The sequence below is a fragment of the Prionailurus viverrinus genome, chromosome B1 (assembly GCF_022837055.1).
Source record: "Prionailurus viverrinus isolate Anna chromosome B1, UM_Priviv_1.0, whole genome shotgun sequence".
NCBI classification, from domain to species: domain Eukaryota; kingdom Metazoa; phylum Chordata; class Mammalia; order Carnivora; family Felidae; genus Prionailurus; species Prionailurus viverrinus.
In genome coordinates, this window is record NC_062564.1 from 186647393 (window position 1) to 186673452 (window position 26060).

The 26060-nt window shown below is 37.0% G+C and overlaps 1 protein-coding gene across 2 annotated transcripts in view; it reads left to right on the forward strand.

The window, feature by feature from the left end:
• DHX15 (DEAH-box helicase 15) overlaps positions 1–26060 on the forward strand; it is a 62032-nt gene that overhangs the window by 14005 nt on the left and 21967 nt on the right. For both annotated transcript variants that reach the window (XM_047854770.1, XM_047854771.1), the window contains 3 exons: positions 16667–16826; positions 19112–19330; positions 24333–24500. In XM_047854770.1, the coding sequence (XP_047710726.1) occupies positions 16667–16826; positions 19112–19330; positions 24333–24500 (547 nt within the window). The remainder of the gene's footprint in view (positions 1–16666; positions 16827–19111; positions 19331–24332; positions 24501–26060) is intronic.

Consider the following 26060-nt stretch of genomic DNA (forward strand, 5'->3'; position numbering starts at 1 on the left):
TTTTTTCTGTGTGTATGTGACATTTAAATCATTTTTTAAAAGTGATTTGTCACAATGTAATCTCTTCCCTGAGGTTTTTAAAAGACATTTTTGGAACAGAATGTTACATGGGCAGTGAAATGAGTCATTGATGGCAGAAATATATGCGGTGTTGTAGGGTAAATTATGTATTATGGAAATTGTCAAATGTATGCAGAAGTTACGGTAGTATAACGAACTCCCATGTATTCGGCATCTTCAGCTGTGACAGTCTTGTTTCATCCAGATCCCAACCTTTTCCCTGTCCCGTATAATTTGGAACGAATCTTAGACGTTACATATTTTCAGCTCTAAATATTGCAGTGTATATAGCTCAAAGATAAAGTTTCTTAAAATACAGCTATGATGTTCACAACTTAAAATTTTTCCCTAATCAAAACATCCAATCACTCTTTAAGTTTCATGTCAATTTTTTCTAGCTTCTTTGATAATATTTTATTGGAACTCCAGGTTAAAGAATTCAATATTGTTTTTTTTAATGTTTACTTATTTTGAGAGAGTAAGCGAGCAGGGGAGGGGCAGAGAGAGGGAGAGAATCCCAAGCACACAGGGCTCTAACTCACCCTGAGTTCATGAGATCATGACCTGAGTTGAAATCAAGAGTTGGATGCTTAGCCTATTGAGTCTCCTAAGTGCCCCTCAGTATTGTTTTGTTTTTTTAATTTTTTTTAATGTTTATTTATTTTGAGAGAGAGCGCGCGCGCGCGCGCGCGCGCGCGCACACACACACACACACACACACACACACACACACGCATGAGCGGGGGAGGGGCAGAGGGAGAGGGAGACGCAGAATCCAAAGCAGGCTCCAGGCTCTGAGCTGTCAGCACAGAGCCTGATGTGGGGCTTGAACCCATGAACTGAAGATCATGACCTGAGCTGAAGTCGGACGCTCAGCCTTCTGAGCCACCCAGGCGCCCCTCAATATTGTTTTTAATATAGTAGCTGGATAAGTATTTACTTAAGTTAGTTTGCCTTTTGACTTTAAGGCATTGTTTTGGTTTGTATCTTAAACTTCATTGGATATTGTTTACTTGTAATTATATAATTGATGAAAGAACTACATAAAATCGTAAGATTTTATACTAATTTAAAACGTAGATAATGTCAAGGACTGGAGGAAAATAAAGGTAGATTCTACCCATTTTTAGAAGAAATAATATTATTTTGACATTCACTGTATTGAATGTTCTTCTTTGGTAAGCTACAGTTGAGCAAGGAAAATGGAATTTGGAAATGGGGCAAGAAGAAAGTTACATGCAACACTGGGTCAGAGAGAGAGAGAGAGAGAGAGAGAGAGAGAGAGAGAGTGTGTGTGTGTGTGTGTGTGTGTGTGTGTGTGTGTGTGTGTGAGAGAGAGAGAGAGAGAGGAAGTGGCAGGCTTTCAAAAGATGTATGCTTATGGTTCACTTAATAGGGAATGACGAGTAATGTAAATTGATTTGATAGGTCAAAATGAATGTATTTTTGGCATTGTGATGTTTTCTTATGGAATGGTTCTCAGAGGCTATTACTAAACTTAAAAAAAAAAAACAACCCAAAACTTAATTTTGGACAGGGTAAGCTTACTGAGATTTCTTCTAGAACTTGAAGAGCTAGAAACTAACCCAAGATTGTGTATAAGTGATAGTAAATCCCATTTAATAGTAAGGAGTTAGTGGTAGTTTTGATGATAGGAATGCTTCATCATAAATCTCTAGATATATTTTGTATAGTCATCTATCAACTCATTTCTTGAATACCCCAGATCCCAGATGTTAAAAACAACTAGAACCTTCTTCTTTTTTTTTTTTAAATGTTGACTTATTACTTTTGAGAGAGACCGAGAGAGTGTGAGCCAGGGAAGGGGCAGAGTGAGAGTGGGAGAAGGAGAATCCCAAGCAGGCTTGATCCCATTAACTGTGAGATCGTGAGTTGAGCCGAAACCAAGAGTTGGATGCTTAACCTACCGAGCCACCAGGTGCCCCGAAAATAGCTAGCACCTTAACTTAAGGAAGATCAGTTATAGGTAATTGGGCAGGAAGAGTGAATACCTCAGGCAGCTCTCAGTGTGTCCTCTGTTAGCTTTTCTCATACACAGATGAACTTTGAGCCACATAGGGAGTAGGAGCAGCAGCCCCCCAAGTCAAATCTGTATATACCTTTTTTTTAATGTTTATTTCGAGAGAGAGAAAGTATGAGTGGGGGAGGGGCAGAGAGAGAGGAAGAGAGAATCCTAAGCAGGCTCCACGCTGTTAGCGCAGAGCCCGACTTGAGGCTCGATCCCACCCCTGTGAAATCATGACCTGTGAAATCATGACCTGAGCCAAAATCAAGAGTCAGACCCTCACCTGACTGAGCCAGCCAGGCACCCCTGCATATAACTGTATAACTTGTGACTTCCCCCAGACTTAACTTACCAGTAGCCTACTATTGGCTTCATCAGTAACCGTCAACACATATTTTGTATGTTACGTGTGTACTATCTACTGTATTCTTACAACAAAGTAAGCGAGGGAAAAATAAGCGAAAATACATTTACAGTACTGTACTGCATCTGTTGAAAAAAATCTGTGTTTAAATGGACTTCTGCAGTTCAAACATGTTGCTCAGGGGTCAACTGTGGATATAAATGCCTGTATGTCCATTATTTAGCCAGGAAGAAAAAAACTTCTAATTTTGACCATAGAAGGATGGTTAAAGAGGACTAACTACTGAAAAATCTACCTGGGGGACTCAGACTGCAACCATACTCTTCCTGATTTCATTGTTGAAACTAAACAAATAACTTTTTTGCTAATTAAATAATTTTGTTTTAAGAGTACTTAAATTAGTGTATATTTAAGTCATCTCTTGGCACATTAAGGGTTTAAAAGTACTTTTTCCGGTGTTTCAGACATAGATACTTACATTCTGGATTCTAGGTCTAATCCTGTGCTATTTTCAGAAGATTGAATCTAGTGTAAATTCGTATACTCTGTTAGACTAGCCTTAAAAAGCTGTCCTGTCCCAGTAGACAGATTAGTTTTCAAGCCGCCACAGCTAAATGGTTTTTATATTTTGTTTGTTGTGATTTTTGCCTGCTCCTGTCTCTTTTCTGAATTATTCCTTTTGCAATATGTTTATGTTCCATTTACCATTTTGGGATGGAAATTACGAAAAAAAACCTAGTGAGATAGCTAAAGAACAGCACCAGTCAGTGGACGATGTTGCCAGGTTTGTGACTCGTCAGTGAAAATTATTTTAATTCACAAAAATTGTGAGGAAGAAGAGGTGATATACTTCTGCAGTGGATTTTAAGAAGCACCTTGGAGTTGTGATAAATTGTAAGAAATAGGTTATTTTATTTTGAGAGAGCAGATGATTTTTTTAGGGAATAAAACAAGTTGATAGTCTTGAGCCTTCAGGCAAACATATTTGCAGTTGGTAATTTGGTAGCTAATTTAGTTATTTCCTTTTTGTTTTCTCCCCCAAAGCTGCAAAATTTTGAGATATTTTGCTATTGAGAGAACCTAGTCATTTATGTAAGTCAGTTAATTGAGTGCCTTCTGTGTGTTGGACAGTGCTAGATGGATAGTGCAAGATGTGCTAAAATGGAGATCTGGTTCTTGTCCCCATAAAGTAAATACTACAAATGGTGATTAGGTTTCTGAAAGAGAGTACTGGGGGTTATATGAGAGCATGATTTGAAAATTCAACTTAGACTGGAAAAGAGAAGGTGGGATTTAAGTCAAGGCCTAAGTTGAAAGTAATAGTTCTCTAAGTGTAGGGATTGGGGTGCAGGGAGCAGAGCATTCTTGGCAGATGGAACAGCATTTTTAAAAACTTTCTGAAAGGAAGAAAAAAGCACTTGAGAAGACATTGCAGTCTATATATCCTTTAAAGTGTCCAAATGATTTGTGTATGTCAGCATTTCCATGCCAAATCACTTTTGAGATGTTACAGGACTGGTTTATGGAAAGTATGGATAATTAAAGATTGGTTTCTTTCTTTTGCCTAGTTGGAGTATGAACTCTTTAGGAACAGAGTTTGTGTCTATGTCTGTATACTTATGCATGGAACTTAAAAAAAAATTCTGAGTTGGAAAAGGCAACAGAAGAGTGAAACTTGTCAATACAATGTAGAGTGTGGGTGAATCTTAGACATAATTGTGAGACATGGGTAGCTTTTTCATGAAAAGACATTTTCCCCTATTTCTTGGTAGAGAGGGTATAGTGATAGTGTAATTTGGTGTATACAGTTTATAATTTGCCTCTTATTCTGAGTCTTTTGCTTTTGGGTATCAGATTCCAAAATTGAAAGGAATCTGTCCCAGGCTAAGGAATTGATCTGGGGTAGTGTTAATGAAACAGAAAGTGTTATGGTTCTTTATTCAAGGACACGTGTTTGTTCTTTAAGACTGCACCATCCTGAGTTGTTATTTGTGTATATGTAGCTTCAGGACAAGCTGCTGGAGAAATCGAGAAAAGTTAAGGACAGATCATAGTTTAAATCTATAATTGTGAGTGATAAGGAGAAATTAACACTCTTGGGTCTTAAGGTGTGGTAAACTCCTAGAGAGCTTGAGGGAGAAAAATTTTGAACAAATCAGCCAAAGAAGTGCTATTCTACACAATATGGGTCGGAAATTTTTAGCATTGTTTAATCTCCAAAAGGCAATCTGGACAAGAAGATGAAAGAAAATCTAAAAATACTTATTAAATATGAGATTCCAGGACAAACATTGCTACGATATGGAGCTGGCTGGTGCAGGACCTTTAAGGTTGACACTGGGGAAGGTTTACCAGGCATTGCCATAGCAGATCCCCATAGCAGATTGTTTGGGGCCTGTGGAAACAACAGTTTCAGGGGCCAGCTGCATAAAGACTACTTAAGCGATTCAGAGCGGGTTTTCAACAAGGCAACCTCGTTATTAAACTGATGAGAAGAGAATCAAGAGCAAATACATCCTAAACCACATCCTAAGATTATAGGGCCAGAATTGTGTCCTAGCTTTGCCACCTATTAGCTCTGATCTTGGCAATGTTAATTAACCTCCCTGTGCTTACTGCTTTTTCAGAAGATAGAGCTAATCATAACAACTACCTCATACGGTTGTTACGAGATAAAATACATTCATTTGTGTACAGCCCTTAGAGTAATTCCTATCGCCCAGCAAGTGCTAAGTCAACATTTTTACTTTTGCTGCTGCCGATAGCAGGGGTAGATTTCCAGTTGGAGAAATTATTGGATCTTATTAACCAGTTAACCCAGTTAATTAAAAAGAAACATAAAAACAACTTAATGAAGTTCCTTTTAACGCAGCAGTTGAATTACAATATAGGGGTTTTAACTTGAATTAAAACTTGACATTACTTATCATTATGAAATGGATGAATCCAAATCTTTTAGGGCTGGAGGTAAGCTGTGGAAACAGACCATTAATTACATAAACACATATAATGTTTATTATTTATATAATACATAGTTATGTATGTTTATATAAACATAAAATATACATTATTTTAATTATATAAACATCAATTATAAATTAATTTCTCAAACATCTATTTTAGTAGGCTTTGTTCTAATTCAAGTATAGCACTGGGATTAGATAAAGGTAATTTTGACTAAATCTTTAGAAAGGGGTGGTAATAAAGAGTAAGTGCAGTTATTTACCATTTACTTATTTCCTGTCAGACTAAAAACTCGTTATTGTCACCTAGAGTTAGAATTCTTGGGCTTTTGTTAATTCATAGAAAGCTAACATGATTTCCTAAAGGTATGCATGTATTATTACACTTGACCTTTGTGTTTGACTTAGGTAATTACAAGGGTTTAGTTACAGTAGGCTCTTTATTTACCTTGCTAACATCTTACAAAATATTACATAGAACGTATGCATTTATACTAGCCCTCTGTGAATTGTGTTGTGAGGATGATAGAGCATTTCTTTCAAAATTTTTGAAAACTTGAGGAATGGGCAGTGTATTTCGAAACAGTGATTTAGTTGCCTTCTATTGTTGTTAATTTCTTAGGCATTTCTTTTGCTTGATTACATACGTAGCTGACTGAAACACACCAGTTGTATTTCAGCTGTTTGCCCAAATAAAACTATGTTTTGGATGCCGATGTTAAGCATTTCAGCTGAGAACTAGGAGGCTGTCTATACATGTGACAAGTGGGGTTTGATGTTTTCTGTTTGCTTTCTTTTTGTCCATTTTTTGGCATTAGAAATACATTAAAACATTGTAGATTCCACATTATTCAAAATATTGTGTGGTACCTTTCCATGTGACTATTTACATCTAGTAGTTGTCATTGTACTCAATATCCTGGTATATATAGGCTGTTGTGATTGTAGTAAGAGGACTGTTATTTCGATGTATCAAATTGAACTTGATCCTGCATAAATGTTGACTTATCCCATTACAGATGAAGGCAACATTAAGTACATAAAGGAACTGTGCTAGTGTCACTGGTTCTTCTCTGACTTGGTTGGGGGGCTTAAGCTGTGAGGCAATTAAGAAGATAGTTTGACTCAGTCACATGAATTGTGTAGATGATTTCATAGAGACAAGGTATTTCATCTCATTGGAACTAAGAAGGGTGGGAAGGCTTAGGTAGGCAGATTAACTAGGTAGATGAGCTAGGTTTTAAGTAGAGTAGAAGTTCCCATGCTACCTTGGGTTCACAGCATCAGTGCTTAGTAATGTCTCACTAATTTTTCATGGTCGCCTAGGCCTGAAGAAATAACTAAGAAGTCCGTTTATTTAGTAGTTCGGTCCTAAAAACTTACTAAGAATATTTATGTCCTAACAGCTTAGTAGCCATTTAAACAAACACCACACATACATCGGGAAAATACTTTTATTGCATTCTTAACTACCGTTGTCTATTAGTGTGATGTCTGCACCAGTCGAACACTGCAGTTTCTTAAACTTTGGGGTCACGTTGGATACGGCCACCTTTATTTATTCCACACTGATATTTGCCTTATATTTGCTTTTTATTAGAGCAACGATCAGAAATTGAGCTTTTGAAAGGTAATATCAAAAGGAATATAGCATAATGAACTACTTCTGCTAGTAGTTCCTGTGGCATCCCATTTTGAGTGTATGGAAAACAATAATTAATATAAATTGTTTGGAATCATTAAGGTGAGAACATAATTAGTCTTCTCTCTGGACGTAGGATATCATGGAGCAAATTGAGTCAGTTTACTAATAGCAAGTTAAGTGACCTGTCTATACTCAAAGAAGGAAGTAGTTTTCTCCTGACTGGATGTATAAATAGATGTTAAAGTTATACAGTAATCTAAATTTGGACTGTGCTAGGGGATTATGCATAAGCTCTCCTTCAGGAGATCTTAATATTAAACACAAGTGTATTTGATTATTTTTTTTTAATGCTTATTTTTGAGAGACTGAGAGAGCACAAACAGGGGAGGGGCAGAGAGAGATGGAGACACAGAATCTGGAGCAGGCTCCAGGCTCTGAGCTCCTAGAACAGAGCCCGATGTGGGGCTCAAACCCATGAACCATGAGATCGTGACCTGAGCCAAAGTCGGATGCTTAACCGACTGAGCCACCCAGGTGCCCCTATTTTGATTTTTTAAAGTGCTGCGTTCACATGTATCAGGTTTGTAAAGTGTTGTTGTTTTTTAACATCATAAAACTATATAAATTGAGAAATACAGTGCTAGCATTTTGGACACATACAGAAGACTTTAAGTTAGTGATGAATCCAGAAATAGCCAGATTACCTTAAAGAGGTGAGTAATTTCCTATTAAACTGATTTATATGTACTTTGAATAGATGGTCAGTTCTCTTATTTTTGTACCCACGACATATAGAAGTAAATGATATTGGAAGAAATTGTTGGAGGAAGGTAATTTGATGACTTTCAGTAGCTGCTGAATAAGTACAGTAGCATTCACTGTGTGAACATGTTTAAAAATTGGTAATTGACCATTTCATTATGTTGGTATTGTGAAAGATGGGTAGCGTGTGGGTGTTAGACTCACCATATTTATAGTAGTGAAAAGAACTGTATTTTATAAAGTCACTATACTATATATGCTTCTTTCTTCTAATATAGTTCCTGGCAAGCGCATGCTGTTTTTAGCTTTGTCATTTCTTCTGTTTCCTTTACTGCTGTTACTTAAAACGTATTTTACTTATAGGGGCTTTAAACAAAAATAGGTTAGATGATATGGGGGGGAAAGAGAATAAATTTTTTGGGGGGGGTTATAGTCTTAGAAGTCTTGATTCATTATAAAGAATATTGCACACAAAGCTGTTTGTGTAGCCATTTTAATGTGGGTAGTTTTTATCTTAAGTTTGTTTATTTATTTTGAGAGAGGCCCGCATGCATACACCCAAACGAGGGAGGGGCAGAGAGAGAAGCCCAAGCAGGCTCCACACTCGGTGTGGAGCCCCATGCAGGGCTTGATCCCATGAACCTTGAGATACTACCTGAGCTGAAACCAAGAGTCAGATGCTTGACTGACTGAGCCACCCGGGCACCCCTAGTTTTTCTTTTTCTTTCCTTTTTTTTTTTTTTTTTTTTTTTTTAACATTTATTTATTTTTGAGAGACAGAGCAAGACAGAGCATGAGTGGGAAAGGGGCAAACAGAGAGGAGGACACGGAATCCGAAGCAGGCTCCGGGCTCTGAGCTGTCAGCATGGAGCCTGATGCTGGGCTCGAACCCACAGACTGTGAGATCACGACCTGAGCTGAAGTCAGATGCTTAACCAATTGAGCCATCCAAGTGCCCCCTATTTTTTCTTTTAATAGAGCCACTCATATGATTAGATTGGATTGTAGTGGGGAAGATTTTAGTAAACAGTAGTAAAAATTTATACAAACCTTAAACAGGTTCTGAATTATAACTTAAAACTTGTACATTCATTCATCAGTCTGTTAATGTAGGACTGACACCTTTTCCTTGAATACGGACCCTTTGTTTGGAGTTGAATTATGTAGTAAAATGTCTAGATCTTACCGTGGTATTTATAAACTTCACACACTTACAAAATACACAAGCGTTATCTTTCTGGAAATCAAGAGAATTCACCCTTTGAAATTCTAGAATTCCAGACTGCTTTTGCTCTTATAGTTATGTCAAGCATTTGATAGTTGTGTGTGTGTGTGTGTGTGTGTGTGTGTGTGTGTGTGTGTGTAACAACTTTTTCAAGCTTTTCTGAGCACATAGCAGGACATGCATATAAAACTCGTTTCTGTGCTAAGAGTTTACCATTTCATGTCAAGTATAATTATGTTGACCCAACTGGTAGGAACAGAGATGTGGCTATACCACTGTATGTTTTAAAGAGGGTATGATTATCTCGAGGATTTATTCATTAGATAAGAGGTAATTAAGAGTGTAGTGTGGACTTCTATATTGAGTATTTAACAGGTGTCAGACAATTGGTATACTAGGTTCTTTTAAATACATTGTTTTGTTTAATTTAAACAAAACGACCGTATTCTCATTTTACAAATAGAGCATGAGAGAAGTTGATCTTGTTCAAAGTCAGCTGCCAATAAGAAAGCAGGGACTTGAACCTAAGTTTGTCTTGATCAAGGATATATTCTTAACCACTGTTACTCCTCAACCATCCTCATTCCTCATCTCCATGTAATTCTTTTATATGTAAGTATTTGGAAAGTGGTAATTGTAATTAGATTAAACAGTACCAGTCATTTGTAATAGATAAACTTCAAAGTAGGTACCAAGAATTTCTTTGGGTCATGCTGTGTTTTGGATTCTTAAGAAATGCAGTTTTATATTATCTGCATATTTAATTATGCCAGAATAAAGTCTATACTTTGAAAGGTAACCGAATCCTAACAGTATTGTAATGGCACTACATAACTAGGATTTTCAGAACTAAAGATTAACTTCATCAGTGTTTATAGCAGGGCTGGTGTAAGACATGGCTGCTGATTTCACTTATATTGTTCTAGAACAGTAAAAATAAAGTTGCCCTATTTCTTTTAATGACTGTATATAGTTTGTCAGATTCTATCGATGGGTACTCAGATTTGTGGTCTTTGCTATTAAAAACACTTGCTGCCCTTAGTACCCTCTTAGAACCTTGTACACACATTTTTTCACACATGCATAAATATATGTCTGAAATGAATTCCCTACAAATGAAATTGGTTGGGGCACAGGGTGTCTTTGAATTTTATTAGCTTGCCAGATTGCCCTTCATAGATGTATCTACCCCAACCAGTAAATAATGAGCATGCAAGTGTCTATTCTGTATTCTTTGCTGGCACTGTGTTGTGGAACTTTTTTTTTTTTTTAATTTTTTATTAATGTTTGTTTATTTTGAGAGAGACAGAGACAGAATGCGAGTGGGTTGGGGCAGAGAGAGAGGGAGACAACAGAATCTGAAGCAGGCTCCAGGCTCCGAGCTGTCAGCACAGAACCTGACCTGAGGCTCGAACTCACAAGCTGTGAGATCATGACCTGAGCTGAAGTCAGACGCTCAACTGACTGAGCCACCCAGACACCCGTGGAACTTTTTATATTTGTCAGTATTATAAGTGAAAAATGAAATGTTATTATGGTTTTAGTTTGCGTTTCTTTTGTATGAAATTGAAATCTTTACATGTATTTATAGCCATTGGTGTTTCTTTTTGGATCTAAGACCAGTGCTTTTCTCAACTTTCCAAAAGTATTGCTACCTGCTTGACTGACAGTCATTTGTAAGGTGGTATTTTAAAATGCATCCCAATCACAGAGAAGGTAAATTTGAAAAAGTGTAGAGTACTATAGGATTAATAAAACTTGGTGTCTGTTCATATTCTTTGCCCATCTTTTTATGGTTAGCTGGCCTTTTTCTTTAAAAAAAATTTGTTTTAATGTTTATTTTTGCGAGAGAGAGAGAGAGCGCGCGAGCGAGCAGGGGAGGGGCAGAGAGGGAAGGAGACACAGAATCTGAGGCAGGCTCCAGACTCTGAGATGTCAGCACAGAACCTGATGTGGGGCTTGAACCCATGGACCAGACTGCGAAATCATGACCTGAGCTGAAGTCTAATGCTTAACCGACTGAGCCACCGGGGTGACCTGAGCTGGCCTTTTTCGTATGGATCGTAGGTGCTTTTAACAGAATAGCTTTCTCGATAGAAGTTGCAATTTTCTTAACAAAATTGGCATTCTGTATTTAAGTTCTAATTTTTGCCCCTGTTTTTTTGCTTTGTTTATCACACTTCATACCATGTAGAAACTTGAATTTTATACAAGTGCTTTTAATGAATTGAATTATTTGAATCCATGTGTTCCACTATTTACTGTTTTAGTTTGTTTTATACATCTTTGATCAATCTGGATATATATATATAATATATATAAAATATATATTATATACATGTATTATATACATATATAATATATAAAGTATATATATTATATATATATTTTTTTTAGTTTATTTTGAGTGAGAGAGAGGAGAAAGAATCTTATGCAGGCTCTGCACTGTCAGCACAGAGACCTACTTGGGGCTCGAACTCATGAACTGTGAGTTCATTACCTGAGCAGAAATCAAGAGTTGGATGCTTAGCTGACTGAGCCACCGAGGCACCTCAATCTGGAATTTTTTTTAGATGGATGTAAGGTTTGAGGTAGGGATTCAGGAAGGCGCACAGTCTCTATCTCAATATATTCCCTCATCAGAAAACATAACACTGAGTTATTGGGGGTTATTTCCCCATATTGACACATTTTCATTACTCATAATTTGAGCATTAGTCATTGAGATTCATTAAAGTTATAAATAATTTGATAGAGTTCATTAAAAATTTAAAACTTTCTGGTGTACATTTTGGGAAACATTTTCACCTTTCTGTGGGATCTTTTTTATGATTCGTTCTTTGAACCAGACCACTTGAGAGATACTTCAAAAAACTCTTATGTATATGTAAACACAAAAGTAAACAAATAATGCCTTTGCAGTATCTCATGTTTTGCCATACTTGGTTCACGTCAGAATTGGTGATACTGGCTGGTGTGAGGTTTGGCACTAGTTGTTGTACTATGCCATTTGCGTGTGCCCGTTACAAAAAAATACTCAAGTTGATACTACTCAGCACGCTGAGGTTTTTTTTGGCTTATTTTCTTAATTAAACAGGGTTGGAAATATGAACTGCTTTTGACTTGCTTTCCAAGCATGTTTTTGCTGCTTTAGGCATCTATTTAACATGCCTCTTATTTGCCTTGACTTAGAGTACTGTTTCTCATGCTTTAGCGAGCGTCAGCGTCACGTGAAAGCTGGTTAGAATAGATTGCTAAGCCTCATCCCCAAATTTGTGATTAAGTGTGTCAGGGGGCAAGACCCAAGTTTTGTATTTCTAACCAGTTCTCAGGTAATAGAGATGACTTTTTAAGCGAGTCTTTGTTTCAAGACCGGAAAACACTGGATAACAGGGTATCCAGTCAAATGTAGAATTTGACTCTCTTGTGCAATTTTCAATTATTAGTCTGTCATTGAAACTTCAAAATTAGGTAATCACAGTTTTAATAGCGTGACACCCTATTTTTGTGACTGATGCCTTAGTCTGCATAAATACTCCATGATTATTATGAAAGGTGGTAAAACTTAAAAGGAAAATGGTTATAATTCATAGGATCACTAGTACTTGGTTCTGCCTTTTTCTGTGCTCTCTGTTAGGTTATTTATTTATTTATACATACGTGGAGGGCCTCATCTATTTAGTAGTACAGCAGATCGTCGGGTAGCTTTTCTTTTTTTCTCAAGGTTAATAAAGGCCTTAATTTCTCTCTCTCTCTCTCTCTCTCTCTCTCTCTCTCTCTCTCTCTCACACACACACACACACACACACACACACACACACACACACCCCTCTATGCATAATTTAACAAGGAGAGAAAAACAAGAATCCATAAAGGATATGAGGGAGCAGTTCTGTTAAAACACAGATAAAGTGCTGTTCCATACAAAACAGCATAAAGAATAAGAATCAAGTCACTCTGAACACGAAGAAAATCATCTCATAAATCATGTAGCCAAAGTTGCCAGTAAATCTGGTATTGGCTCAATTAGGCAAACTGCTGGATCCTTTTCCTCTCCGTAGCATAAGTAAACGACACTGACAGCAGGCCAGAGGGGTCTAGATGGAAGGAGGAGTACAGAGAGGGAGGAAACCTGGGGATGATGGGTCTGTGGTCTTGCTCCCTGCCTCCCCTCTGGTTTTGAAATAGGCCAGGTCAGTTGGTTGTGGTCTTCATTATTTCTGACATTTTTGACCTGTTGAACTTGGGTCTTGATCTAGACCCTCATCCCCTCTAGTTTGCCAGTGAATATGCCTATACTTTGAACCTCTTATTGTACTTTGAAAAGTCCACAATGTTCGCAGAGTCAATGGCTTAAATTCATACTAGTATACTTTTTATTTAAAATTTCAAAACCTCAGACATATAGCACACATAGAAGAATTTACTGTGTATAAATATAATACAGTGGTAACGACTGCCTCAAGCCTAGTAATCAAAGCATGCCATAAAGGAGTCTGTGATTGTGGTGACACACAACAGAAGGATTGTCACAAAACTCTCAAGGCCTAACACACCAGTTTTCCAATAAAATATACTTAAGTTTTTCAGATGTTAATAAGATACTCCAGTAGAGACAGAATTAGAGTTTTGAAGTGATACATGAGAAAGATGTTAGTTAGATCTAAGACAGAAATCTGTCCAGGTTTGGCATACACTTAAAGAGGGCATTGCTCAGTTTTCAAGTCAGATGGGGAGGGGGAAAAGGACATAGCTGTTTTTGGAGGACACTTTTATGTGACTTGCATCTGGTGCTGGGTTATTGATAGATCTACTTCTGTTTCCCTGATTTAAAACAAAAGACCACCTAAGGGTTGGGATCAATTAAATCAGGGCCAAAAAAAAAAAAAAAAGTGCAGATGACTAACAGCATCCACTGTAGATGAAGGAAGGACAGAGAAGAGTAATACTTTTGTTTGTTTTAATATAATCTCTGTTCAGTAGATCACAAACTTTTTTTCCCTATGTTTCCAACTCCCACCCCCACACTAGCTAACTTTTTGCTATTTATACATACATTTTCTTGGGACTTTGAGGAGAGTGTGTTAATGTAGGAGGGGCCCAGGATTGGGAATCAGTACAGTGATAACTAGTCTTAATAAGCTGCTTAATGGGCTTCAAGACCCTGGAAAGATTAACTACTAATACTGAGTTTTGTTCATTGGAAAAGCAGCAGTATTGACTGTATTTTTAAGAGACCTTTCAACTTTAAAAATGTAGTTTTTCCTGAAGTTCTCTATAGCACAAACAGTAAGTTTCTTATATTCCTGTGATAACAGGATAGCAGTAGATAACAGTAGCATCTCGTGGAATTGGATCATTGGGTGATGATCGAATATTGAGGTACTAGAGTAGTGTTGACTGTCTGTGGAGTCTGGAAGTCTGAGGGTTTGACCATTTAACTGAGTACATACACTATGCCTAGTTTCTAATAAAACATGGCAAATAGTTCCGTTAATGTACAGTATTGGTGTTCTGCCATTTACACCAATTTGTTCTCAGCATTTGTTCTCAGAAAAATATAAAAGAATGAGTATTTGGGTTAACTGTGCTTTTGAATGCCTTTACTTTTTATGCTGTTGAAGCTTGAGGAGTCTGAGCAGGAAAAAGATCAAAATAAAGAGAGTGGCTTTTTATCTTAATGTGTTTCAAGGAGTTTTCAAGTTCACGTCTGATCTGTTACCAGTTCTGTGACTTTCTCATATTTTTAGTATGTGAGATTGAAGGTACATTTTTACAGTCTGAGGGTCTTACAGACTGGTAGCTGTTTGGTGGTTATTGCCTGTGAATGCTTGAACTTGATCTAACTGTACCTATTTCACTTCACTTCAAGTAAGTAATGTGCTACTGTTGGAACTATGTACTGAGGTAACTTGCTAATTAAAATGTCTTCAAAAAGATGACACTAGGATTCTATTTTGAAATGAGTAAAATTGGAAACTGAGCAGTATGGTGGTGTAAATTTGATAGTATTTAAACAAATATTTATTGTTCGACAAGTGACCAATTTGGTTTTTGTTTTTTTGTTTTTTTTTTCTTGCCTTGCAAGGCAGCAGACAAGCGCTTTGTTGAGTCTGAGGAAGTTACTCTCAAAGTAGATGAAAACTGTATTACGTTTTGCTACTGAGATAATGTGGAAAAGGATTGCCTGTCTTATGTCAGTAATCACATCTGAAGGCAGGAGAAGTTCTAAATATCCTCAAATAGATCAAAGCTATTTCAAAGCAACTACAGGCTCTAGTGTAGCTGATTCATGCTCTGTGCTGCACTGTCATTAAGGCACTGAGTCATAGTTTAATTGGCACTGGTTTTTTTTTTTCATGGTCTTAATATAAAAAAATCTTGCAGGTAGTGCTGTGTCAACTCCAGAAACGTAGTTTGCTTTACAAAATATGGCCAAAGAAGAAAGAAGCGTAAAATATATTGAGTAGGATGGGTTTGTTTGCCAAAAGTCTTATTAAATTTAGAATTAAGTTCAGGTGAATTAAAGAGAAGGCTTCACTTCCATTGTACATTGTCAATTTGGTGAATTTAAGTGCTCCAACAGATGGCATTAGCTAAAAATACCAAGTTGGTCCGTGAAAGATTAGGTTAGGCTATTTTGTGAAAAGTAGAGACCCAAAATAGCAAAGTCATAAATGATGACTTCAGATTTTTATACTGTTTTTCAATTTGTAAATAAACACATTAATTGAATGAACTGTGACTTCAGCATTTGCAGGTGGACTTTATTTTGTCCACATGCTGAACAAAATAATGGTTGTTTTGTGCTAGTGACAGTAGCAGGTGGAGTAGAAGGGATGGGAGATGGCTGCCCATACCGGTATTTGCAAACCACACTTCATCTGAGTGCTACATTAGCCAATTTGTCTTGAACCTTCTCTAAACCTACTTTCCCTCTCTAGTTCATTGATTTAGCAGATGTCCTTTGCCTTTCTCTTTCATACATGTTTATCAACATTTCTATAGCACTAGTTCCGCCCCTTATTATCCCATGAATGTATTCCTTTTTGTGCTTCTTTGCCATCATTTCATTAGAATTGGGTGGGGCTTGGGAAAAGAGATGGTAGACTTACATGCTGTTTTAGCTCTTTTGAACCGAGTGGCCTATTGTTAGCGTAAGTGGGGAATTACTGAGGCTTTAAACAAATGTAAATTTGCATGTGGTAACATTTTAGTGATGTTACAAAACCAGTGTCTTAGTTTTGTTTTGCAGGTTGAATATTTGTGTTTTAAATTTTGTACTTTAGACACTCATTTAAGTGATGACTTTTGCTTTGGTATTTGTGTGAAACCACGTGATCATTATATTCCATAATCAGATTTAAATTTGTTAACACGTTTTCACCATTACAGTCTCACTTGACAAGATTTTGTAGTGTATGACTTGTTTCATATATACTCTTTAGAAATTTTTCTTGATGGTTAATTTTGCAATTGATTATGAAACAATAGCACATTTGTTTTGGGAGAAGGTTTAATTTTGATTCACCTGATGTCTTTGCGTTTTATTTTTATGTCATGAAGTTCAGTTTTAAATGCCCTAAATGAACCTTGACCAACTTTTTTTTTGTGAATATAGGTATATGACTGATGGGATGTTACTTCGTGAAGCTATGAATGATCCCCTCCTGGAGCGTTATGGTGTAATAATTCTTGATGAGGCTCATGAAAGGACATTGGCTACAGATATTCTCATGGGTGTTCTGAAGGAAGTTGTAAGACAGAGATCAGATTTAAAGGTGAAGTAATTTTTTTACTCGTTTATTTCATAAAAAAAAGGTACATATAAAAAACAGAACACATGCTGATTACTCTAATCAACTGTAAAAGAAGGAACCAGTAAGTACCTGCGTTGGCATTTTTCTTTGTTTCTAATATCCTTACCTGTGTCTTCATTTTAGACTTTAGTATGATTCCACTTTTTAGTAGTGTATTTTGAAGCCAAATCTTTTCCATTTCTTTTTTTTATTAAAATTTTTTTTAATAAACGTTTATTCATTTTTGAGAGACACAGACACAGTGTGAGTAGGGGAGGGGCAGAGAGAGGGAGGCACAGAATCTGAAGCAGGCTCCAGGCTCTGAGCTGTCAGCACAGAGCCTGACGCAGGGCTCGAACCCACGAACCATGAGATCATGACCTGAGCCAAAGTTGGATGCTTAACCGACTTAGCCACCCAGGCAGCCCCACCCAACCCTTTATTAAATATAGAAACTTCTTCCTATTAAGGATCAAATCTTTGTTCTGTCCCAACATAAACACATCCGTTATAACTTGTCACGTTGGGAAGTAGGAACAACTGTACTCAGAACAAGCTGTTCCTCAGAAATGTGTTTACTTAACCTACTTGTCTCCACCAAGGCAGAAGGATTCTGGGTCTTAAAAATTGTTATCCTAGTTTGGTTTTGCTTCTAGAAATTTACATTTTTAAAGATTGAAGTACTATGAGTAGTCATTGATTAAAACTTAGGAGCCGTTGAAGTTTGTGTTTTGTTTTAATTGAAGTATAGTTGACACACTGTGTTAGTTTCAGATGTGCAGCGTAGTGATTGGCAGTGACAGTTCTGGGTGCTGTGCTCAACTCGAGTGTAGCTACCAGCTGTCACCACAGTGCCATTACAGTACCATTGACTGTATTCCCTGTGCTGTACTGTTCATCCCTGTGACCAATTCATTTCCATAACTAGAAGCTTATACCTCGCACTCCCCTGCACCTATTTTGCCCATCGCTCCGCTTCCCTCTTCTCTGGCAACCACCAGTTTGTTCTTTGTATTTATGGGCCTGTTTCTGCTTTTTGCTTTTAGATACCACATATAAGTGAAATCGTGTGAACTATTAAAGGTTTTAGGAAGGAGAGTCAAAAAGTAGAAATTAACACTCTAGTAGAATAGTTAATGGGAAAGCTTTTATTCAAGTAAGTTTTTAATGGCTTCTATAATGTGTGATTTACATGGAGGGAGGGTGACTGCATAGTTTTATATCCTTGCACCTGAAGAGCCTTTTGTGCTGTGGCTTTTTTACAACAGTGTAGAAAATCCCTGTTTAATTTTAGGAATTTTTAATTTTAGGAATTTTTTCTAAAGAAGTCATGCTTATTAAAGATGATTTGGGGGCGCCTGGGTGGCACAGTCGGTGAAGCGTCCGACTTCAGCTCAGGTCACGATCTTGCGGTCCGTGAGTTCGACCCCCGCGTCAGGCTCTGGGCTGATGGCTCAGAGCCTGGAGCCTGCTTCCAATTCTGTGTCTCTTCTCTCTGCCCCTCCCCCCTTCATGCTCTGTGTCTCTCTGTCTCAAAAATAAATAAACGTTAAAAAAAAAAAATAAAAAAAAAAATAAAGATGATTTGGAGAGAGGAGAGTAAATTTATATCTGCCACATTTTTTTTTTTGTTTTTGCATCCTGTTTACTGTGTACAAGGTTGTCATGTCTTGTTTTAATAAACATAGCAGTAGTCGTACTATTTATTAATGTTGCTTTTACCAATCCCTTTTATACATTATGTTAACCTTATGTAAACATAAATATGTGTTTTATAAACTTGGGTTTTTTTTTTTAATGTTTATTTATTTATTTTGAGAGCAAGAGAGAGAGCATAAACGGGAGAGGGCGGAGGGAGGGAGGGAGACAATCCCAAGCAGCCTTCGTGCTGTCAGCTCTGTGCCCAGCACAGGGCTCGATCTCATGACTGTGAGATCATGACCTGAGCTGACATCAAGAGTTGGGTGCTTAACCAACTGAGACACCCAGGTGTCTCTAAACTTTGGATTTTAAGGTATTGTTTCATGAAAATATAGTTTATTTATCGGATATCGGGTTTATTTCTTATTTTTTAAAATGTAAGTCTTTTACTGTAGCTCAGTGTTTCTGTATTTGATTTTTTAGTTAGTTTATTTATAGGAAGGCTTTTGTAGGCTTTTTTATAATTGATGTATATAGAACAGTAAACATTAACTTGTCTTTTTTTCCTGAAGACCATGTGAGAATCCTTGAAGACAACTTTAAATAATTGACTGTTTTCTTTGCAGGTTATAGTTATGAGCGCTACCCTGGATGCAGGGAAATTCCAGATTTACTTTGATAACTGTCCTCTCTTAACTATTCCTGGGCGTACACATCCTGTTGAAATCTTTTATACTCCTGAACCAGAGAGAGATTATCTTGAAGCAGCCATTCGAACAGTGATCCAAATTCATATGTGTGAAGAGGAGGAGGGAGATCTTTTACTTTTCTTAACTGGTCAAGAGGTATCGTCATTGTTTGCTTCATTATTTAGCCTTTAAACATATTAAATTATGCAACTTTTTAAGCCCAAGAACTTGGCATATATTAACCACATATTTCTTATCCCATGGTATAAAGTTTCTCTTCAGCCTGATTGCATTTATATATGAAATACATAACCCCTTTGTATACTCTGTGGATACCTCTGTGTCATTAGTGTTAATTACCCTGAGAATAAATTGTTTTTAGAATTTCACGATTTAGCAGCTGTAGTCTCGACTTTGGAGAGACCTGGGTGCGGTAAGTAGTGGTGTGTGGTAATTTGCAGTTTTGCTGAGGTATGAATTTGATCCACACAACCTCTATGAAGTCGGGTTGTTAGCTTGTGAATGAACTTGAGTAACTTGGATGCCCATCCAACGTCAGAATGAATGTTTGTGTTTTGGTTTGGTCATCTCTGTGTTCGCTGAGGATTGTAAGAAATCGTTGAAATTTTTTAGTTAGAATTTACCCGTTTTAAGATACACGTTTTATTCTCAGGTGCTGCGTGTTTTAAACTTCTTTCCCATGGTAGCTTTATAGGTGTGCTGTGACATTCTGGAGCTGAAGTTGAGGAAAAAGCTGTCTGGATAAATCCGTTTCAGAGAGCCTTTTGGTGGAGGCTGTTCTTAGAATTTGTCTTCTGTTTCAGTAGGCTTTAGGGGTTTTCTAGAATGTGCTTCTCAAACTGACATACGTGCAGATCACGTAGAAAATTTGCAGATTCTGATTCAGTAGGTCGGGTGGAATCTGAGACTGTTTGTTCCTGACAAGCTTCCAGGTAATGCTGAAGCTCCCCAGGTTTGAGTCGCACAGGTTCTAGAGCGGCGTTGTTCTGTTAGACCTTTTTTCAGTGCCACACGTGTTCTGTAACTGCTGTTCAGTGTGGTAGTCAGCGGCAGCGTATGGCTTGTGAGTGTTTGAATGTGGCTAGTGAGAGAAAGGAGTAAATTTTAATTTTACAGCATTTGAATGAAGAGCTACCTGTGACCACCCTTTTCCTGTTTCAGTTTTTGTATGGCCCATTAGTTAAGAATTTTTTTTTCCGTTTTAAAAGTTTATTTATTTTGAGAGAGGAGAGAGTAAGAGTGCGGGGGAGGGGCAGGAGAGAGAATCCCAAGCACGCTCCTAGTCGCCAGCCTGGAGCCCACACACTGTGAGAGCGAGACCTGAGCTGAAACGAGAGTCGAGAGTCGAACACTTAACCGACCGAGCCACCCAGGTGGCCCTGTTTTCACATTTCTGAAATGTTGTAAATAAGACCAAACAATGTGCAACAGACAGGCTGTGTGGATGCAAAGCCTGATGGTTTTTGGCCCTTATGGTAAAAGGTCTGACCTCTGCCCCAGAACATTTCTCAAGTGTGGCCAGTGGACTGCCTGCCTGGGGAAGGAGAGTTTGTTAAAGCAAGTTCTTGGTCCTGTTCCAGACTTGCAGAAATAGGTGAAACCTGAGGCCAAATGTAGGAATCTGCATTTTTGATGAGGTCTACAGGCCACTTTTATATTTCCTTGGGTTTAAAGGTCACTGTGCCAGAGGGATGTTTAAGCCTGTATAATTCCTGTAGTACGTTAATGACACAACTCTGGACAGGGTTGTGGGGAATTGCCCTAGTTCTCCCAGATACCAAAATCCGAGGTCTTCTGTGTGATTGCCTGCCTCTATTGGAATGTGAATTATTTGATTTGTATTCAGTTTCTACGGGAATGCTTGGTATACATAATATTTGAGCAAATGCTATTGCTTTAAGAGCTAGAAATGTTGAGTAATTGTTTATCCCTGCATTTCTTCAGTCTTCATGTAATTTACGATTTGTGCCCCATTGGCCGTGGTTCCTTTTCTATAGAGCAAGGGTTTTCAACCTCAGCGCTGTTTACCTAGTAGTTCAATCAGTATTTTTGTTGTGGGGCGCCCTGTGCATTGTGGCATCTTTGGCCTTATCCGTTAGATGCAGTAACGTTCCCTCCTCCTGTTGTAGCAACCAAAAATGTCTGCAGACATTGCCAGATGTCCCCTGGGTGGAAAATCATTACCAATGCAGTCATACTTTTTCTTTTGGGATATAAAACGTGTTGCAAATTCAGTTTTACGGATACACCTCTGTTGGTACTAGTCTTCCTTTCTGTGTGTTTCGAATGGAAGAATTTTTATATATTTTGTAAACAAGAGTACCAAATGCTTTTTTGATGGCATATAAACAGTATTTATGCTCTAATGCAGTGTTTAGGTTGTTGAGGTCTTTTTGTCCTTTTGTATCTGGTCTCTAGTTTCTTCATCTAGAGTGCATAGTGTATTTTCTTAAACGACTTCTTAAAATAGCCATTATATTCAGATAACTAAGCAAATTAGAATCTTATCAAATATCAGATGGTCTCATGAAAGGCTTTTCTATGATTTAACTTCATGTACTTGATATTTTGGCAGCCATCCCATATTTGGGGAAAGGGAGTAAGCCCCATGGTTTTCAAATGTGTGCTGGAGTGTATATTTTCCAGTGAAGTTATTAACTGTAATTGTGAACTAGTTTTGCATGTGCCCTGTTATATTTTTAAATACCCTTTAGGTGACTAGGTTTGAATTTTGAAGATCTTTAGGGAGAAAGTAGCAGAGTACCTAATGTATTTTGTTTCACTGATTGTGTTTTAGTAGAGCTGACTCAAAGACATATAAAATACTATTTTTCCATGGCTGTGAATCTGTGTTACTTTTACATGGTCAGTTAAATGGTAGATTTCTAGAATTCTCCGGACTCTTGTCTTCATAAATTTGAATAGCACCCATAAAATTTAGTTTTCTCGTGAAATTTTAAAATGATTTTTTTACGAGCATTTTACCATTTTGACCACTTAAACAGTAATGCTTGTGTGCTAATCTGAGTAAATTTGGGTAAAGGAGATCAATCTTAATTGGTGAAAGGTTGGGAAGAATTTGAATTCTAGAATTTTTTTGTGTTATTTTATGTTAATGCATAAAATCTGGACTTATGATTAAAATTAAAAGTCCTTAGGGAAGCTATACTTCTGAATTAGATAAGAGTGATTGTAACTGAAATATCAATTGTTTGTGATATGAAGATGTTGAAACCATTCTTAAAGCAGCACGTTCTTTTACCGTGAATTTTGATGAATAAAATATCTTTTCCATATGCAGTGAGTTCAGCCTCCTCAAATTACTAGTCCAAATTTATTTATTAACCTATATTAATACTTTTGGAGCTGAAAGTCGTAAAAACTCCCGAGCTTCTGTCTCAACACTCAATCTTGCTCAAAACTAACAGATGGTTGCTTTATGCTGATGAATGTCAATGAGTTTTGTTCTTTTCTGAACTTCCCATGTTGACTGTGGGAATTTGGTAAACTTAAGGAAAAATTTTGTTGCAGTTTTAAAAGTGTTTAGAACTTTGCTTATATAAAAAACATAAGTGGTGTCGGGATTTTTTCCTCTCAACTTTAGAGATATCTTTATATCCCATGCAGTAGTTCTTTTGTTTTAACTCTGTACACATTTGACAGATTGGATAGCCTAGTCCAAGTAAAACTGGGGTTACCTTGTTAAAATTCTGGAATCTGCAAATGTACAATTTTGGGTACTTTGTTTTGTGATATATGACATCTGGATGTTTGCTGGCGTTGGACCTTTTATTGTCTGGTCAACTACATGTTTAATTAAGTAAATTAAAAACATTCTGGATATTGGAATCAGTTTTTTCCTATTTTTCTTAATTTTAGAAAAAACTAACTTGGGGCTTATATCCAAATCTTTTTGATTTGGAAGAGATATAATTTTGTATTTGCATACCAGCAGGGGGCATTCTAATCTAGATACAGCATTTAAAAGCTTTTTTTTTTTCCCTAAAAATATTTGTTTTATTTTTTGTAGTTTTTCTTTCAATCAGTCTTTGATTTTCTTTTAAAACTTCAGATTTCAAAGGGAACTATTAACATCAAGTCCTTAATAGTAATTTTCTGTGTGATAATTTTCTAAGACCCTTATCTTTTTTTTAATGAAATTACTGTATTTGAACGAGAGGGGACAATTTTTGTTCTTAAGTGCCCAGAAACTTTGTATTCTTTAGCATGGAAACAGAATTGCATGTTGATTTAAAATCATTTCAAGGAAAATCATTTTAGTTTGATGTAATAAAAATACAGACTACATTTACCCGATACATTTTCCCCCTTTTTTGTTTAATCATTCTGATTTTTAAATAAGAGATACTTTGTTGATAAAGATAGCTTCTGATTGGGTCGTCCATTGGATAGGCTTCCACATTATTTAACATACTTCTGAGTATAACCAAATTAAGGTTTCAGTAAAATTTAAATTTCTGGGTCCCCCCCCCCCATTTTTAAGTCCCCTTGCCACTCCCTTAGAGCCTTCACCTACCTCTCATTTTCTGTCTCCCACACTCTGAGTAATCATTGTGTGTCTTCTCTTTAAAACCTGGATTTGAATGAAAATGCATTGCGATTATATTCTGTGATGGAGAAGTTTTTGAAGATGCTAAGTTATTTGGGTTAGCCTACTTCTTAAATATCTGTGTTGATACTGTAAAGGTGTTTGTTCTCATTAGGCACAATGAAGCAAATCTTCCATATAATTACATTAGCGATACGTGACATTAAAGCCTAATTGGCTTATTTAAAATATCTAGCACATCAATTTCTTTTAGATTGTGAAAATTGAAAAGGTTATGAGTGCAGTTAAATATTCCTGGGTGAGAAATTTCAATTTTAGTACAATTTGTTGAGAATTAATTAGGACATTTGACTAGAAGAAAAAGAGTGTGGAATGCCAATAAGATAGTTATCTATTTATTTGATTATAGAAATGAAAATGTCTTCAGTAGTTTCGGAAACCCAGTGAGGTTTACCTAGTTTGGGTTTACCAAATTCGAAATAAGCTGTACAGAATTAAGATAATGGTAAATACTTACATGTTTCAGTGTGTATTTGTTGTTTTTACACTCAGACTTTTATTTTGTAGGAAATTGATGAAGCCTGTAAGAGAATAAAGCGTGAGGTTGATGATTTGGGCCCTGAAGTTGGTGACATTAAAATCATTCCATTATACTCTACACTTCCACCTCAGCAGCAACAACGCATTTTTGAGCCTCCGCCTCCAAAAAAGCAGAATGGAGCGATTGGAAGAAAGGTTAGCATAGAAATGTTCTCTGTAAACATTTCATTAATACAGAAAGTGTATTGAAGTATGAAAGTATGAGATATGGAAGTATATTGAATTATTAAGGACTAAGTGATGGGTGATAGTGATCTGGATTGCACACTACAAAATCTGTATTTCAAATGCAAATATTAAACCGTATATTTAGGTGGAATTTTGCATAACTTTTGACTGTAAAGTAAGAGCATGTACTGTTTCCCATTCCCTCCTTATTAAATGGGAGTTTGATTAGGATGGCTAAAGAAAAGAGGGAGATGGCTTAGTGTTGTCTTTCTCTCCATTAGTAAGTGGATTTCTTTAGAGCTCGAATGTAGATTCTCTTAGTATAGATGTCTGCCTGGCATAGGAAGGGAGCAAGGGTTTTCCAAACCTGTTTCTGGGCTCTTTGTTGGGATGGGAAGGGTATCTGAGTTCTAGTTTGAAACAGAACAGCTAGCTATCCTTTTATTTTTTTTTAAGAGCTGGGTGTTCTAGTAGATACTTTGAAAATAAAATTACATTGCTTGAAAAGGTTTGAAAAACACTAGTATAGTGGAGTCAGTCATTAGGTTAAATAGTAGCTGTATATGAAATTTGTGAAGATTCTTGATCTCTGGATTTAAAGTTTTCATTTAAAAAAAATTTTTTTTTTCAACGTTTATTTTTGGGACAGAGAGAGACAGAGCATGAACGGGGGAGGGGCAGAGAGAGAGGGAGACACAGAATCGGAAACAGGCTCCAGGCTCCGAGCCATCAGCCCAGAGCCTGACGCGGGGCTCGAACTCACGGACCGCGAGATCGTGACCTGGCTGAAGTCGGACGCTTAACCGACTGCGCCACCCAGGCGCCCCTAAAGTTTTCATTTTTTAAAAACAATTTTTTTTAACATTTATTTTTGAGGTGGGGGGAGAGAGCGCATGGTAGTGGGGGAGGGGCAGAGAGAAAGGGAGACAGAATGTGAAGCAGACTCCAGGCTCTGAGCTGTCCGCACAGAGTCTGACACGGGGCTCAAAAACCCATGAACTGCAATGCAAGATCATGACCTGAGCCGAAGTCGGATACTTAAGCAACTGAGCCACCCAAGCGTCCCTTAAAGTTTTCCTTTTTTAAAGTAGGTACAATTTACCTTCATCACCTTGGGAGATTATTGTCAAGGATTAAGCTTTGTGTATACAGGGTACTACTATATCTAGAAGAAACTAGTCCTTCATGGTAGCTGCCATAAATTCCTTGAATATATTCACGTAGAAAAAAGTCTCAGTTGAAATATTACTTACTTATGATTTACTTATCAGATTTGGAATTTATTGCTCTCTTATTTCTATATTCAGGACTAACAGAGTCTCACAACTTTTTTCTGCTTGTTTTCAATCTTTTGCTAATGTTTATCATGATTATTGAAAAATTACACATTATCAAGGTACTTAAATATATCAGGGCTAATTATTTCTTTACATGGTTGTGTAAAAGTTAAATGAACCAGATACATTTTTCAAATTAAAGGAACTTACTGAGAGGATATACAACACCAGCTTAGTGGAGTGTAAATTA